The sequence below is a fragment of the Micropterus salmoides genome, unplaced genomic scaffold (assembly GCF_014851395.1).
Source record: "Micropterus salmoides isolate LMB-PRFRI ecotype aquatic unplaced genomic scaffold, ASM1485139v1 Ms_hic_scaffold_22, whole genome shotgun sequence".
Lineage (NCBI taxonomy): Eukaryota > Metazoa > Chordata > Actinopteri > Centrarchiformes > Centrarchidae > Micropterus > Micropterus salmoides.
Genome location: NW_024041373.1, coordinates 11,621,957 through 11,638,729, shown reverse-complemented (window position 1 = coordinate 11,638,729; position 16,773 = coordinate 11,621,957). Strand labels below are relative to the sequence as shown.

The window sequence follows — 16,773 nt, the reverse complement described above, 5'->3', positions numbered from 1 at the left end:
ACTGTAGGAAATATCGGTATCAGAAGGAGGTGGGCGCGCAAATCACAACAAGACACTCAAGTAAGAGAGTGAATATATATCAAACATACACATTCTGGGGAAATAATTAAGGCCTAATGGTTATATCTCCAATCGCTGAATATACAACAATGTGTCAAAACTGGACAACTGTAACTATTACAACTCAAAGTTTATGTCCCATATATAGTCTCTAATTACAACTTTGGCCTAATGGCACTGTTACAATAATTAAAATTTAACAAAGTAGAATAAAAAGGTGAATCACAGCACCTACAAGAACATAATATATAAAGTACTGTATATAACAGTACACCATTTCAAGCAGGGTATTTTGGGAAGCCACTTTTCCACCACTGCTTCTCTTGTTCATATATTAATTCTGCACGCACTGATCGTGTTTCTTGAATTAAAAGAAAGAAAACCACTAATAATGTGTTTTGTCCTTATCCTCCACTATTACTGGTCAAAAGTGCTTGAATGCACAAACACTTGGTGATTATTCCTGTTTTTACCTCTTAAGTTGTGTACCACAAGTACATGAAAGCATCATGAATTCAACTAAAGTTACACATATTTTTCCTTCCAAAACAAAGTGACGGCATTAAACAGTAATCTTCCAGTTCTCATATGTCCAGTTCAATGGTGCTGCCTCATTTCCCAGTGGCATGGGTGTGTTACAGGCTGCTTTTTTTCCCCATGTATATATAAAGTTAGGTAAGGTGAATCTAAATACACGAATCATTTAAATGTTAAACAAGCCTTTTATTTAGTTTCACATATTTATATGTGCTTTTGAACAGGTTACATTGTGAGAATACAAGCATTATTCTATATCGGTTTAGGGCGTGTTGGCTTTTCTTTGTGGTCAAAGTTTTGCTGGCAGGTGTAGACTGGCAAACAAGAGGTTTGAATGAACTGCTCACAGCCTCAGCTGGGATTTTCTTTCATTTACTTCATGTCACTACAAGCCAAAGAGGTTCTACTTTTACTGTAAACTTTAACTGCACTCTGCCATGACCGGCCATGACTCATGAATCAGGTTGTCTAAGCACCAGTTACAGTATGGGCCAACCCTTCTATGATACTTCCAGCAATCTAGGCTGTTAGGATACACACAGAAAACTAGCTGCAGATTCAGTTGTCGAAATTTTGTGGAAAATAAAGATTTGTAACATCTGAATAAATGCCTTTTTGTATATATATTAGAAATAATACAGTACAATTAGATCATGATTTCAAATGTGTATATTCACATAACCCTTTTTGTCCACACATTACAACATGAATTGAGAGACCGTTGTGTCACACCACGCCTCTGAGTGCACATACAAACTTACTTTGGTGATAAAAACAACTATTGTTACAGAGTAACTTCACAGAGACAGACTAACACCATTTTACGAGCTCCGACTTGTCCATTCTACCCTAATTCAGTTTTTCTTTTCCTTTCACCACTCCCAGAGGACTGGACATTTTCCAAAATGAGGAATGAATTCAAGTGTTTCTTTTGTGGGTTGATCATTTAGGTTTTAAAGCCCTTCTTTACAGAAGCTTGTGATCGATGCATGTGCTGTAAGGGAGTATTTATGTTGTTTGTGGACAGACAGGCCCTTGGAATCACTTCCACATATAACCTCAAATCTGATCTAAAACAAAAGAAAAATCTAAGTGTAAAACAATACTCACACACGCCATGAGACAACACTCTGTGCACACACAGCCACACCAACATTTACTCTGTTCGCCTGCTCCCACAAATAAGCAGTAAGAATCTCTCACACGTACGTTAAGCAGGGAAATTACACACTGATCAACAGGGTTTGGTCTTCAAGTCTTGATTTCAGTGAGCATTACCAACTTCAGCTGTTTAATCTTCCTCTGTCCCGTTTGGGGAAAAGTGGTCTCTCTCCCACCCTTGCTTTAGCCAAAAGGTCAAGCAGCCGCTTCCGGTATTGTTTCCAAAAGCATTTTTTTTAGCAAATCATGTTGTGTTATAACTGGTGCTGTGACAACAAGGAAACGGGGGGAAAAAAGTGTCTTCAGTCAAACATGTTCAAGCCTCCATACAGTTCATTTGTACTGCCACTGCCTGATGATGGAGGAATCTGAAGCCGTCCTGTGGGTTTGGTGACTGTGTTAGTGTGCCAGGACTCTGCTGGGAGGCTCCACAGACCAGATCTTCTCTCAAGGTGCCCTTTGTGATGCCAAACGGAGCCAGAGTTGAGGGCAGCTCTAGCGTCCTTTGTTCTTTTTGGCGTTTCCCTAAAGGTAACAGAAAATGTACGAGCTCAGTTCTGCAAAAACTTCACAGGATTGGTGATTGCTAGCTACAGGAGAAACATGTGTTTTTTGTCTTGTGCATATTGATGTAGTTATGTATCGTTTGTTTCTTGAAAAAGAATAAAAAAGTGTTTTACGTAGAGTACTGTGTTGCATTTAAGTGCAGCAAGTTAAGATAAGTCAGATTTGTTTTGCATCCTTTTAAAAAAAATCTAAAAAAACATGCTCAGGCTGGTTATCTGGCCTTCAAGAGAAAATTACCAGCTTTAGCTCCCAAACATGTTCTGTCCCGCAACTTCCCAACATGCAGCCATCTGTGTGCACGCATGCTGGGACATGCACGCTTCAATCAGGCCTCTAAATTTCTGCGGCTTTAACTTAACAACTTTTTCAGATGGTTGACCTCCCACTTCACCTCATAACTGACAGAAACTTTACAATGTCCCGTTTCACTGCCAAACCTCAAACCTTACTTTACACTCCCTGAAGCCGCTGGATTTTTACCACTCCTCTTTGGCGATAGAGCGTTTAGACATATTTATACGGAGATGGACAGTACACAACAGCTGAAAACAAACCCAAGAGCGAGCCAAAGTTTCGAATGGCAACATTTTTGCAAAAAGCAGACACTGCAGAAGAGTTGTACCTTGCTGCTCAGTTTGAGCGTGTCGATTTCTTCTCTCTGCTTGCTCAAAGTCTCATTCATACTGCACAGGTGGTCACTCATCATGCTGAGCTGGTCTTCGTAGCTCCTCTTTGTCGTAGCCAGCTCATCCTGCATGTCAGACACCGCAGTTACAATGTGCATATCTTGTGAGTTGCGAAGGACGCTAATGCCTACACTTAGACAGGAAGCCCTTTGGTAATGAGACTGCTTTTTACCTGCAAGCGCGTGATGTTCTGATTTGCCAGCTTGACCTCCTCGCTCAGAGTCTCCCGTGATTTTTCTGCAATGGTTAACCTCTTGGCCAGAGCTCGACACTAGAAAAGGGAAAAAGGAAAGTAAACAGCTGTCCCCTGATGGGTTTAATGCATGTCTAGCACAAAAACTGCTAAAAAAAGAAAGATACTTCTTCAAGTAATGTGTATATTTGAAGACAGCGCTAAAGGTAAATGCACAGTTTGAAAAAGTGACAGTTTAATACCCGAGACACTGACTCAGGATTGGGTGCACTGCTGCAAACAAGGATGACTGACATGCCAGTTAGTCACAATGCGACAGCATGTCACTTAGACAAGCATCTACATTCAGATCAAGCCTCACCGTAATGCTAAAAATATTAGATGTCAGTTTCTCGGAAATAAAAAAGAAGAAGCAACAATTGGTAATAATGGGACTCAAGAACCATTTCCAAAGTATAGACGACAAAGAGGAGAGAACAGAGAAACAACAGTTTTTTTCTAAGAGTTATCTCACTTCCCAGATGACATGTTAGAAAGTCTGTGTGTTATGAAAAGGTCAGTTCTTTGTTATAGAAGCAGTTGCTGAGATACACATTCTAGCAAGAGCTTCACCTCGGAGTGGAAGTGCACCGCTTTGCTGTCTGAAATCTGGAGCTGGGTGGTGAGCTCTCCTACTCTGGCCATGTAGTGAGTCTTTATCAGTTGCTCCCTGGACTCCTCGTCTCCCACCTGCACACACAGACAACTTCCTGCTAGATAAGATTTTTCTTCCTTCTGGGAAGCATTGTGACTTTAAAACAATTTCTTTTATATAGGAACTCTTCACTTAAATGTGTTTATGACAAGTGTCTTGACAACTCACATGCTCAACCGTAGGTGTTGTGCACAACATGCCAACCTGGTGACAAGACAAAAAGAGAGAAACCTGTCAGGAACTTCATCATGGATCAAATGCTATGAAATCCTGCTTCAAGCACAGACAGGCCTCTAACATTGCTAGCCAGGCAAAAGATGAAAACAACAAAAGGGAGATAGATGCACAAACAGTTCAGAGACTAGTGAGCTGCCCTGGATTGTGACTGAACTGTGAACTCTGTGCCGACTTGAATAAACAACAGTATTCTTCTATTCCGCCACATCAGCACATTGGAAGTCTGAGTTTTATTAAGCAAAAAACTTGCTTAGCATGGGAGCAACAAGAAAAGAACCATAATACTCCCTTTGTTGAAGCAAATCAGACACCAGTGCCATGGGCAGAAAATTTCCTCTGCAAGCAAAAACTAACAGGAACAGCAGCCAACAGAGGGACTGTTACCAGGCTGGTGCACAGCGTTGTCTCTTTCCCTGCAGCTTTCTGCTCGTCCTCTGCTTCCTCGTGGCTATGTGCGAGTGTGCTGGCTGCGGTTGTTGGAGAGTTTGGACTTCCCCCTAGAGCTGCTGCGAGCTGCGCTTCCAGGTCCGCAATGCGCTGGTTCTCCTTTTCCAACCGCACCTTCCCCAGCTGGGCCTCCAGGAGCCAGTGCTCCTTCTCCTGCTCCAGCCGAGCGATCTTCTCCTGGCTCTGCTGCACCTGCAGGATGCCGATGGGGAGAGGACAGGCTGAGCAGAGGTCGGGGGATGTCAAAGGGCAAGAAGTATTTATTAAGAAATGGGGAAACTCTCTAACAAAGCAGTTTGTAATAATATACTCTGATAAAAAAGGAATTAAAATAAGACGGAAACAAAGATTAACAAATGAAACATAATTTATGTGCCAACTTAAAAGAAGAAACAGGCTGAAACAGGCTTTCCTGCCCTGAGGTCTTGAGATTGTTCTTTCCAAAACCTGGAGGTTCATATGGGAAAAGCCCAATAAGCTTTATGTTAAGACATTCATTTTATGACTTTGTACTTGGAATAATAAATATGGTGCTGAAGTGACACATTTAAGCAGGTTGATATGGACCAAAGGACACATAAAAAATCAAATAAAACAAAGCAGACACTTGAAGCTCAGGACAGATTTTGCACAGGCTCACAGGCCAAGCTTCTCAATTCCTCACACCCTGTCCCCAAAGAGCGACTGTCTGCAACTCATTTGAAATATCATATGACTGCGTTGCATCATCTCAAGACCAAAATTTCTGCTCTTGTTTAAGAATTTCTGTGATTTCGCAACCTTTTCATTTCTTAGACACAAGTGATGCTGCTGTTCTGCTTGATTTTTTAGTTTGTCCTTTAATCGTAATGTGACGCAAAGAACACAAAGCCACAATAAATATAACTGCACATGGAACCATTTTTGACTTTATCTCTATGTTATTATGCCACTGCGTTTGGGGCAACCAAACCTGGCCGGCACACTTGACTCATCCGTGGTTACATTGTCCTGGGTGTAGCTCTTGGCCAGATGTAACCTCTTTGAGAAATGATTAGCAAAATCTTTAAATTGTTCAATCCTAAACCAACAGAGATGGTTTACACAAAGAGGTTTTCAGCCGAGTCTCATACCTGCTGAGTGAGACCTTCTCTGCTCTCAGTGGAGCTGGTAAGTATACGGCGGTTTGACAGGGCTTCTCTGTATGGAACAGACTGTGGCCTGGGCTGAATGAAGAAACAAAAGAAGAAGTAGAGTGGGAGTATGGTCAATTTTATGAATTTATTTGTATAGCGCTATTCTTAAAGTACTTTCCATGGAAAAGAACAAACAAATCAAAGTTAAAACAAGTAAGTGAATCATAAATAGGGCTGGGTATTATTTCAATTTTATCTATTCCAATTCTGATTCTACTTCTCAAATCTCAGCTCTGATTCGAACCCCTGCACCACATATCTTGTCAACACTCTGGGACATTCACCCACTTTCTCCTCGCGCATCTTCCCCTACAGAAAGGTGTTTCTGTACTAGAGGGGCATCTATATATTGGAATCATTTGCAGACATCAATTGTTTACCTTCAATATAAAAGGTGAATGTCCGCTCATCTGTGTTTTGGACCTGAGCGTGAGACATTGCTACTGTTAGCGTTAGCTGTGTCTGGGGCGTCATTGTAGCTGGGAGACCGCAACACATTGAAAACGGTGAATTCATGCCGTGTCAAGTTGGAGCTGCTTCCTCCCTTGCACGAAATATTCTAACTGCAGGTGTTGAATTTTGCTGAGTCATTATCTTTTCTTAGTGAAGCTAAGCCAAGCTCCTGAGCTTTTGCCGCGGTCCGCCGCGGTCCAGGACTGTAAACAGAAGTACGCTCTTCTCACATGCTTTATTGACGTACTGCATAACAAATTAAGTGACGTTACGTCCACGTAGCAGGTCCTGGCAGATAAGGATAAGTGACACTTATATGAACTGTAAAATGCTCACTGTAGTTCAGTCGGGAGCACCGCTGAAATATACAAAAAGTTAGGAACTGACAAGCAGAAAAGAAAAGCACGTGTCTTAGTTTGGTTCCACAGTTCTGGAACCAAACTTGGAACTGGTTCGGGTTACCCAACCCCAAACGATAAAATAAAGGAACAATAAAATAAAAGAAGATAAAAGCATAAAAATAGCAAAAGACAAATGAAATATTCACAAAGACTTAAATAATATAAATAAATAGTTCCAAAGTCTGGAGACCCGGTCACCGTTTGTCACCAAAACCTTGGTAATAGCCGGTGGATTTAAGCACATACTGACCTTTTTGATAGCATGGATATAGGCAGCTGCTTTCTTTTTGTTGGCCAGCATACTCTCTGCTTGCAAGGGGTTGAGGGCTACTGTGCTGCCTCTTGGACTGTAGCCTGATGATGTGAAGAAGTCCAAGTTGTTGCTGAAGAAAGTGGCAATCTGCAGTAAAATGGTGACATTGTGTCTCATTTCATTCAAGCAAAACAGCCTCCTTAGCTAAAGAAATACTAATTAATGCAGATACTCAGCATTCGGTTCAGCCTCAAATTAACCGGTGTGTTTACAGCAGCGATGATGACACCACCAAGTGTCCAGGATGATAAATGTCTGAGCAATTAAGCATTTGCCTGCAGAGATGATCACTCTCAAAATGCAGCTCACTCACACACATCGTGTGCCAGCATGTTTTCCAACACTGCAACCCACCGGACTGTGCCTCCCATCGGCAGACACATCTCAGCCAACGGTTCACTTGATTCACAAAGAGAAATCATTTATCCCTTTGCTCCAACTGGGGAGCAGCTGCGCAAACTGTGATTTGGACAGTATCTTTGAAGATTTAAGCGCTGCCCACCTGAGTCCTGCTGTTCTGTGTTGTCACATTAGTGGCAAATTACCAATGTGATCCAGTTGCAGAAAAAAAAAAAAAAAAAAAAAAAGAAAACTTATTGCTACTCTCAATTTAGCTTTCATGCATTACAGAAAAAAATAAAAATAGCGGCCACCATTTGATCACGCTGAAGGAAATTTAAACCTGGCTGCTGCCTGCCCCCTGTTGTCCGTACCTTGCCGGTGCTGCTGGTCAGAGAGCCCAAAGATCCCAGCAGGCACTCTGAGGTGGTGCAGAGCTTCTGGGTGACGGTGGGGAGATCCTGCTCTAAGCTGGCCTTCTGGTTGTAGTGCTTTGACATCTCTGGACACACAGGGAGTAAACAGAACAGCAGGAGAGCCATTTACAGCATCTGTTGGCATCAAGTGCTTCACCGGCAAGATTTTACACTTCCATCATCTTTTGAGATCAAAAGGCGGCTGTTTGGGGGTGCTACCGTACTGATTGGTTTGTAAATGCAGATTTTCACAATATTTTCAAATTGTAAAACTGCAGGTCTTCAGTGTATATTCAACCACAATCACTGTCCCCACAAGAACCCAGACATACAAACAAAGGACATAGATAAATAAACATGATATAAACTTGAAATATGATATTTTTTTGGGTAGAATTCAATCTCATTGTATGTACCAAATGTACATGGTATAACCAGTATACCGCTGCAACCATACACTGAAGCTACTGGATGTTTACTCTTCAAAAACTGGGCTGCTGGTTATTGTTGTGAAAACAGAAAATGAGTCTGACTTGCAGGAATGGCAACAGCGACTCAGTTGTTATGTGAGGGAATCCTTATGCTGTGTCACGCTGGTTGTGAATGGCTCCGGGTCAAAAAAAAAAGGCTCACGGGGCTGCTCACCTTTAATGGCATCGTGAAGACTGTGCAGGCAGGCCGCCAGCTGGGTGAAGACAGCTGAGGTGCTGCCCTGTGGCATGGCATCCTGCCGAACACCTGAGACACGTTACACACATTTGTAAAACAAGCGTACTGTATCACTTCACAGCACTTTTTCCTTCCATAAAAACAAGCTATTTCAAAATGCGTCAAAGAAATGAAATACAGTTCTTTACATTCATTGGTCAAGTAATATTTCTCATCCAATATCAACTGTCACTAAAAGAATTCAGCTGTATGAACTCATCTGCAACATATGGTATGTATTTCTGCCTATATTAACCTACTGGGTAAGGCCAAAAGGTTAATGTAGTTCTGTAGCTTCTCAAATGCAACAGTCACTCTCTTCACGTCACTCTGCAGCTCCTGGTTTTTCGTGGTAAGGGCGGTAGTACAAAGAGGTGCCTTGCACTCTTCTTCCAGGCTGAAAAGAGAAGAGAAGATAGCCATCAATACAGCCTCCTCCACTCCATTATTCTAACACACACATGCACACACAGCACTGACCTTTTCAGCTGATAGGGAAGAATCTTTTGCAGAAAGTGGGTGTATGAGGAGAAATTATCAGCGAAGCTCTTCAGCTTGACCACAGTCTCCTTGAATTCAAGACAAAAAAACAAACACAATATGTGGTTGATTATAAGTAAACATCATGAACAAGCCCTCACAATGTCCCTGTCCCAAAATAAACACTCACCAGTACTGTGACAGTGTCCTCTGTGATGCTTTGGTGTAATTGCAGAAAGCTGTCCTCCAGGGGGCGCACATAGGCTGCATTCTCATGTAGATACTGAGAAAACTATGTAGAGAGGAATAATGGATTTAGGGTTTTTACACTATATAAACACTTTATAGTTCAATGTACATCTGTCACATTATAGGCAGTCTGTATTTCTTGTGTATGGTTGCCTCACCTTCTGGTTAAGAGGGGAGATGGGCTCGATGGATGAGTCCAGGGGATAGATGTGCACTCTCTGTTCTGTGTAGGAGTGGAAGTTCAACAGAGCAGCCACCAGGTCCTGAATAAAGCTCAGGGCCTGACCTGCCAAGTCCCGGGCTTTAATCTAAACAGCAGGAAGAACAAACACAACGTTTTAGTCTCGTCTCTAAAAAAAACAAACAAAAAAAATATTCAGCTTGTGTGATATACGGTATGCTATGTATTTCTAAAAAACGATTGGTTGATTCACTGATTACTCAGACAAAAGAAAATTTTATCAGCAACTATTCTGATCATTGATTTATTATTGTTACCAGGTTGTTTCTACAGTAGCCAAAATGCACAAATGGCTCTACAGAGCGTGTTTTGTCACTAGGTTGAACATTATATACGAAAAAGAAGAAGAACAAGTAACGTTATTAATTGTAGTAGTAGTGGACTGGTTTATTAGAAATAAGAAAATAAGAGAAATTTGGACAATTGGAGGACCACAGGTATTGCTTAGCACAAGGTAGCTTCTCCTTCTCGCTTGGAAACGGAGGGGTGAGCGGTGCATTCAAGTGGTGTCGGAATAATTAGAATCTTTTTTTTCCCCTCCTTAAATCTTTATTGAAAAAACAGCAATAAAGTCTAAATGGGAAATAAATAAGTATACAAAACTTTTATCCGTGCAAAATCATGTACTGCATATACATATTTTGCAAACATGTAATTTGTAATATGGTTATAACAGTTTGCTGTCCATGTAGAGTGAACTAGATGTCTGCATGTTGTTTATATGCTCTGATAATGCTAATCCAACACATCTTTGTAGTTGCATCCATGTTGATTCCACATTTCGATTTAAGAGCGCATGAACACACACTGAATTCCGAAGAAGGAATTCAAAACTCTGGAAATGGGACCATCCGAGGAACACGTGAATGTACCGTGAACCTCTGGTTGCAATTCGTAACCCTCACCACTAGATGCCACTAAACCTACACACTGAAACTTTAAGTGACAGTAATTTCAATGTCTTTAGGTTTTGGACAATACAAGGAATTGAAGACGTGACCCTGGGCTGTAAAAAGGTAAAAAGCACTCTTTCCAGACATTTTATTGACCGCTTGACTGATCGAGAAAAATATCAGCAGATTAGCCAATAATGAAAATAAATGGGAGTCGCAGCCCTGTCTTCCACTATTACTGAAGTTGCTGAATTGTTGTATTTCAAATGATATGTATTATATAAGTCCTTACTTACTGGTTAACAAAAACCTTTATGTGGGTTTGAAAAACTTAAATAACTGCTGGGGAAATGCAATCGTAATTTTTGACAACAGTAAATAAGCTGTAATATTAACCACAACTATTCTCTTTGACCAATGAATGCATGCGCACTATAAACATAATAAAATGATGTTTGTTTTCTCACTCACCTGGTGCCTTCGATTGTGTGGTGGCACATTTAGGCTGTTGTAGTCACTAAACTCTGCAGGGTAGGACAGAAAAGCAGTTAAAGCAGAGCAGAAGCTCTGCCCCTACACTGTTTAGCCTCTTGCCTCCATGCGTGCAATATTACAGTTTGGTGTAGCATTACACTATTTTCTCCTGGGCAGAATGTTGTTATCGTATCAGTGACAAAGACATAAATGTGATGTCTGCTCTGTAGCAGACCTGTGGCTCAGTGCCAGATACTCACTGGTGTCATTGAAGGGCACTTTCTCCTGGATAACACTGCTGCTTTGTTTCACCTGTCTGTTCAGCTCTGACTGGCACCGCCTCACCTGCTGCTGACTGCGGAGAGAGAGCAAAAAAGTAAAAGAATTTAATAGATTATTTTACTTGGGGAATTTATTTTAATAAAAGTTAGAGAATCACAACTAGAGTAGAAGAAAACTGTAAAATACAAATTATCTAAATGGAGTTAAACTTTATGAAAATAAATCATAATCAAGTTCAATAATATGAAGAATACATTAGAGGGCTCCAGACTGCGACCAAATGCTGGCATTTTGTGACCATTTTTTGAGACAGTGTCAGTAGTTTACCACTCGCACATGTGCGACCTGCACATGTGCTCTGTGGGTAGTAACCATGGCAATGGTTTCTGTGCACTGCTTAACCTCTGACGGTACAACTGTTTTTTTATTTGTATGCTACACAAAACAAAATATATTATCTAGTAGAATTATTGAAAGATGGATGTGAGTGAGCACTGTAATCAATAGGTGTTTGTGGGTTATAGGAAAGCTTTTTGGGCTTTTGCATTACAGGCTAACTTGCTTATTATGTTCAGTGAAGGGGTGTGTGTGTGACGTCTTTTGATGCTTTTGATATGATTGATGCTTGAACAATCATCGTTTGGTACATTCAAGAAAACTCTGTAGGCCTATATCTCATTCTCTTTTTTAAAGTGTAGGCTAATTGTTTTTGTGTCCAGCCTTGTACATTTGTACGTGCTACGATTGTTGTAGGCTATTTCTCGGGGGTTTCTGAGTGTGTATGCTACCCATAGCCATAGAATACCTTGAAAACTCTGTTTAGATAGGCTACTTTAATGGTCAGTCCCAAATGTTTGTATTTTGTAATGTGGATAACTTTTTCCCCGGATAAACATGGTGGCAACATCTATACCTAGTTTGGTACCCGTTACATCAACAGATAGGGTTAGTCTACAAATTAGGGTGGTTTGCGTGAACAGTGTGGCCTGGGATGGAGTCAAATTCCTGGCCTGAATTATTGGGCCAGATCGCCCCTGGTTGGGGGAATTTACGCGGCTTAGATTTAGCAAAAACACCAACACCATAAGCTGTATCTACCACACTAGATGTGATCCTTGGAAAACCATGTTTGCTGAGGCAGCTGGCACCACACAGTCTATACAACACCTTAATGAAACAACAGCAAAATGTGACTGTGAAGTAAAATGAAACATCACATTGTAGTTTCTGTAATTACCAGTAATACGGTTAAAATGTGAAAAATTGTGTTGCAGTTTGAATTTAGGTGTGCGCCCCTAAATCTTCTTCCTGTGCTCCTAAACTTTTCAGTTAGGGGCTACAGTGCTCCTTAGAAAAAAAGTTAGCCTGGAGCCCTGAGTATGTAAACACACCACATTGGTAGATTCAATTTTTCTTAAACTGGGAATAAAAAAGAAAGATGTACCACTCTTCTGTTCGCATTCTGCACTCTTTTGCTTCCCTCTCCAGGGTCTGTGCTTTCACCTATGACAAGAAAGAAAAAATAGAAAAAAATTAATAAACTTTAATAACCTGAATGCAGCACTAAATCTAAACTTGAAGCCACTAAAGGTTGCATGGACTAGTATCTAATTGAAACACTCACACACACACTAACCGCAATAATCTACTAGTGTCTAGTGAAATAAGTTTGCCCTTTCCTTTTTGTTTTGTTTAGGTTTGTTGTGCACCGCTAATGGTCTTCAGGTAAATGCAATAATCCATAACACAGTTCATAAAGATCCACTGATTCGAACATTTCCTCACTATACACAGCGGTCAAAAAACTATAGATGCTCCCCCTCTGCCAAGCAACACCTGTCCCCTCAGTAAAAGTTCCTATGACGCAAAGCAGAAAGGTGACACCTACTGGACCCACTAGTGTTCTGCACAAAACAAAAAAACCCCCACTACCATTCACGTAACATGCTTTATTCTCACCTCTAAACGAGCCTTGTCACTCTGCAGGCGGTCAATTGTTTCCATGAACTTAGCGGTGAGTCCATCCACAACAGCCTGGTGCTGCTCGGAATCTTTCTCCAGCTCCTCTAGCCGTGCCCTCAGCTGGGCCTCCTGCCTCCTGTGCTGCTCATCTGCTTCATAGAACTAATGAGCATACAGCAGAAAACGGAGCCATCACATGCACTGCCTCCCCAGTACATTAACTGAGTATACAGGGAACAATGAAAGACCAACATAAACATAACACGGACGCTTACCTGGATATGAAGTCGCTCATTTTCTTCTATCTTTTTCTGCAGGTCCTCATCAAAAACACTCTGGGTCTCCAGGCCATGCAGCGAGGGGGAGTCACCTTTACTCTGGAGGAGGCGGCGGAAATGAAATGAGGGCTGTAAATCATGATCTTTTGGCTCTACAAACATTAGTGTTTAATCACAATCAAAAAACATGTCCCTATTAAAAACTAATGTTTTTGCTATCAAAATTATTTTATGACCATTACAAAAAATACACAATACAACCTGCTCCCTCTACCAAACTGTGTGGCCACTCCCTTCTCCCTCATGATCACCTTCCCCTTTTTGCCCTTGGCTTCACAGACAGCTAGCTCCTCTTGCAGCAGCTCCACTCTCTTGGCCAGCTGTTGGTTCCTGAAGCTGAGACTGTCCATCTCCTGCTCCTGCTTCCTCAGGCTCTGGTCCCTCTGCTTCAGCTGCTCCTGATGATGGACAAACAAGGGCATTACAATGCTGTATATGTCTTTTTATAAACCGACGCATTAATCAGATCACTACCTCTAAATCGTGATCGTGTCACTTTAATGCATTGTTGCAGAATTTGCCTTGGCCTCAATTTGTGTTTTATGTTTTACATGTTGCTTTACTTTTAGCGCGACAGAGTTGGCCTGTTCATCCACAACCGCCTTCTTCAGCACCTGGTTCTGGGCACGGAGCTGTAAAAACATACAGAGGAAAATGTTGGGACAAAAAACATAAATGTTATCAGTGATCACGACTGAGATGTAAAGGCGGTTTTCAGATAAAGAATAATGCCGTTTGAATGAAGCATTAAGCAGAATTCACATTTAACAAGAAAAATCTCATATTGCTGTTTTTTTAGCATCCTATTCTGCATAACAAGAGTCATCAAAATATTCAAACCTCTTTACTGTGTGGCTAGAGGCCTTTCATAACATATTTAATTAAGCATAATGGCAGTTTGTGTCACAGCTACGTAGTCAGCAGTTCCTGAGCAGGATATGGTGCTTGGGTAACGGGAAGATCAGAGTAAAACAGGAAACACACACGCACGCACGCACACACACACACACACACACACACACACACACACACAGCCGTCAGCTGACACAGAAACAAAGGGCACATACAGCTCACAAGAGAAAACGCAGACACACAGGCTTTACTGTCACCTGTTAACGAATGAACCTTTAAATAGGTTGAACACTGCACAATTTCTGGCTACTTGAAATGTGAATCATTAATTTCAGCTATGAAAGTCTATTAAGATCCCATTAATATTTGGCCTAAACACCATGCAGTGACCTAACACTCAAGCTGAAACACACCACGATAACCACAATCTTCTGAAATATCTAGTCTTGTATTGTATATTAATATCATATCAGTGTACAACCAGTTGCCTACATGTTCATTGGGTACACCTGTCTTGATCTACAGTCTGCATTAAATGAAAATCCTACTCAGAGAGGTGTGTTGATTCAACTGTATGATCATTTTGGAGGCTGTAGTTTGTGGTGCTGTTGAATTGTATTATGTTATACTTAAAGGTGTTTCTAATAACACCTCTACTCTAGTATTATCTACATTCACTTATATAAAGAATAGAAAAACACTCGTCCCAGTACAACGAAATATAATTAAACCTGTCTATGAACTCCATCTTCCAGTATAAAGTTCATGAAGTTGAGTCAACACCTCTAAATCAATATGACCATCATGAAGGTAGCATCTATTGCAGGGCTATTGCTTTAACTAGAGGACTAGAGTTTCAGCTAATTTAATGAACTGTGTGTCTCTTCACAGCCAGCTTCAACTGTTGAATCCACTCCAGTAAATCCCAGTTTCATAAGTGTAAATATGTTTGAGAAGCATTTGTCACTGATAACATATGCACTTTAATTCAGTACTAGAAGGTGGCTAACGCTAATAATAACAACAACACATCAGGAGCTTCTGTCTTCCAGCCTTGTCACAAACTGTGTATTTAACAATGACAATAACTTTATCAACATTAATTCCTGTGCGAACACGGGCAGTGTTTTACCTTGGAGTACTCCTGTGCCAGCTTGCTGTATTTTGTTTGCAGGTCTGTAACGTTAGCCATTGTCGCTGGAAAGGTTATCCCGTCGCTTGATGCTAGAAAACGGTGTCTTAGCTAACGTTAGCCCGGCTAGCTGATGGTTGTCCCGTTAGCTTGCCCGGTTCCTCACACCGCCAGGTTACTTGCAATTTTGACGACAGGCACGGTGAGCTGTAACGTGGCTAACTGTTACTTCAGGGCGGCTTGTTCCCTTACTTGGTAAACCTGGCCTCGCATACATTGTTACAGAGGGGCGGTCATGAGTCCCGGAGAAAGACCTGCTCGGATTTTCGCTAATTTGTAAAGCCGGATGTTATTCGCACTTCACAGCACCGCTTTTTTAAGTTAGCACTATTAACGGTGACAGCGCCTGCTAGCCGGCTAACTAGCCCACAGCTAACTAGCTATGTAGCAAAACAAATCCCGGGTAACACATGAAGGGTATCTGACAGCAGCCGTGTGACAAGCTGCGACCGCAAATCGTGTTAAAGAGTGAGTGTGGCTGCCGCTAACCTAGCGAAACAGCCGTGACAATCCATCCATCTGAAGGAATACTTTCATTTTCTAACCCGCTAAATCCCCCTCGATGAGCTCCAACTACAGACACAAGCACAGAGGTCAGAGTTCAACAAACAGGAAGTGGTGAAAGCATGGCGCCGTCTAGCGTCTGAAGAGATAGATAGATAGATAGATAGATACTTTTTTTCTGTTTATTGAAAAAAGTACAAAATATGCAAACAAGTTAGGGAATGGGTATACAACTAGTAGAAAATGAGAAAATCTACAATGGTGGAGATGATACCATAGCACACTCGAACATAGCAGCAGACAATGTAAGTTATAAACTTAATTAATAGTAATAGTAAATGGATAATTAAAGTAAGATATTTAATAGAAAATAAATAAAAACGTTTAGGAGCACAAAAGAGCAAGATGAGAGACATTAAAAAAGCAAGGATTGGGATATAGAGGAGAGCAGGTTTTTTTCCTTTCTATTCATTCAAATGTGATGATTCACGGTATCTGAAATGTGTCCAAATCCAAAATGTCCATAAAATAAATAATATCATTGTATACAAAAGAAGGTATTTTGTCAATTTCATGTACATGGACATCAGACAAAAAAGAAAGGGTGTAGGGGCAGTTGAAAAACAGGTGGTCAGTGGTTTCGGCCTTTAAAGAGCAAAAGATGCAAGGCTTCACCTCAAATTTAATCTTTTGTTTAAAAAGTTACTAACAGGGTATATTCCTGCTATTATTTTAAAGTGTGTTTCCTTGACTTTAGGAGGAATAGGACATGAGAGGTAGAAAGAAAATGACTCCTTAAAGGAACCTCAATACTATCTTGTGCAGAGCATGAATGAAAGTCTCCAAAGATTTTGGATTTAAAGACCAGACTAACTGTTCTGTTGTCACATTTTTTCATCAATGGAATATTACCAACTTT

At 41.0% G+C, this 16,773-nt stretch overlaps 1 protein-coding gene across 1 annotated transcript; it reads right to left on the bottom strand.

Annotated features, from left to right (window-relative positions):
* Positions 1 to 762: 762 nt before the first annotated feature.
* On the bottom strand, positions 763 to 15,952 carry ppp1r21 (protein phosphatase 1, regulatory subunit 21). Its single transcript, XM_038737874.1, has 22 exons — positions 15,291 to 15,952; positions 13,870 to 13,938; positions 13,558 to 13,704; positions 13,244 to 13,345; positions 12,966 to 13,130; positions 12,451 to 12,509; positions 10,985 to 11,079; positions 10,722 to 10,774; positions 9,275 to 9,424; positions 9,058 to 9,159; positions 8,868 to 8,956; positions 8,648 to 8,784; positions 8,325 to 8,417; positions 7,638 to 7,765; positions 6,862 to 7,011; positions 5,695 to 5,787; positions 4,520 to 4,774; positions 4,067 to 4,102; positions 3,817 to 3,933; positions 3,184 to 3,282; positions 2,948 to 3,076; positions 763 to 2,283 (listed from the first exon to the last, which is right to left on the bottom strand). Exons 1-22 carry the CDS (start codon positions 15,348 to 15,350, stop codon positions 2,254 to 2,256), a joined length of 2,358 nt encoding a protein of 785 aa, XP_038593802.1. The 5' UTR covers positions 15,351 to 15,952; the 3' UTR covers positions 763 to 2,253.
* Positions 15,953 to 16,773: the final 821 nt, after the last annotated feature.

Excerpts from the sequence above, each read along its gene's own strand:
- ppp1r21 (XM_038737874.1), bottom strand. The coding sequence starts at position 15,350 with ATGGCTAACGTTACAGACCTGCAAACAAAATACAGCAAGCTGGCACAG. Across the intron at positions 12,510-12,965 it reads GTGACAAGGCTCGTTTAGAG|GTGAAAGCACAGACCCTGGA; the intron begins GTGAGAATAAAG and ends TTCTTGTCATAG. Across the intron at positions 3,283-3,816 it reads CGGTGCACTTCCACTCCGAG|TGTCGAGCTCTGGCCAAGAG; the intron begins GTGAAGCTCTTG and ends TCCCTTTTCTAG.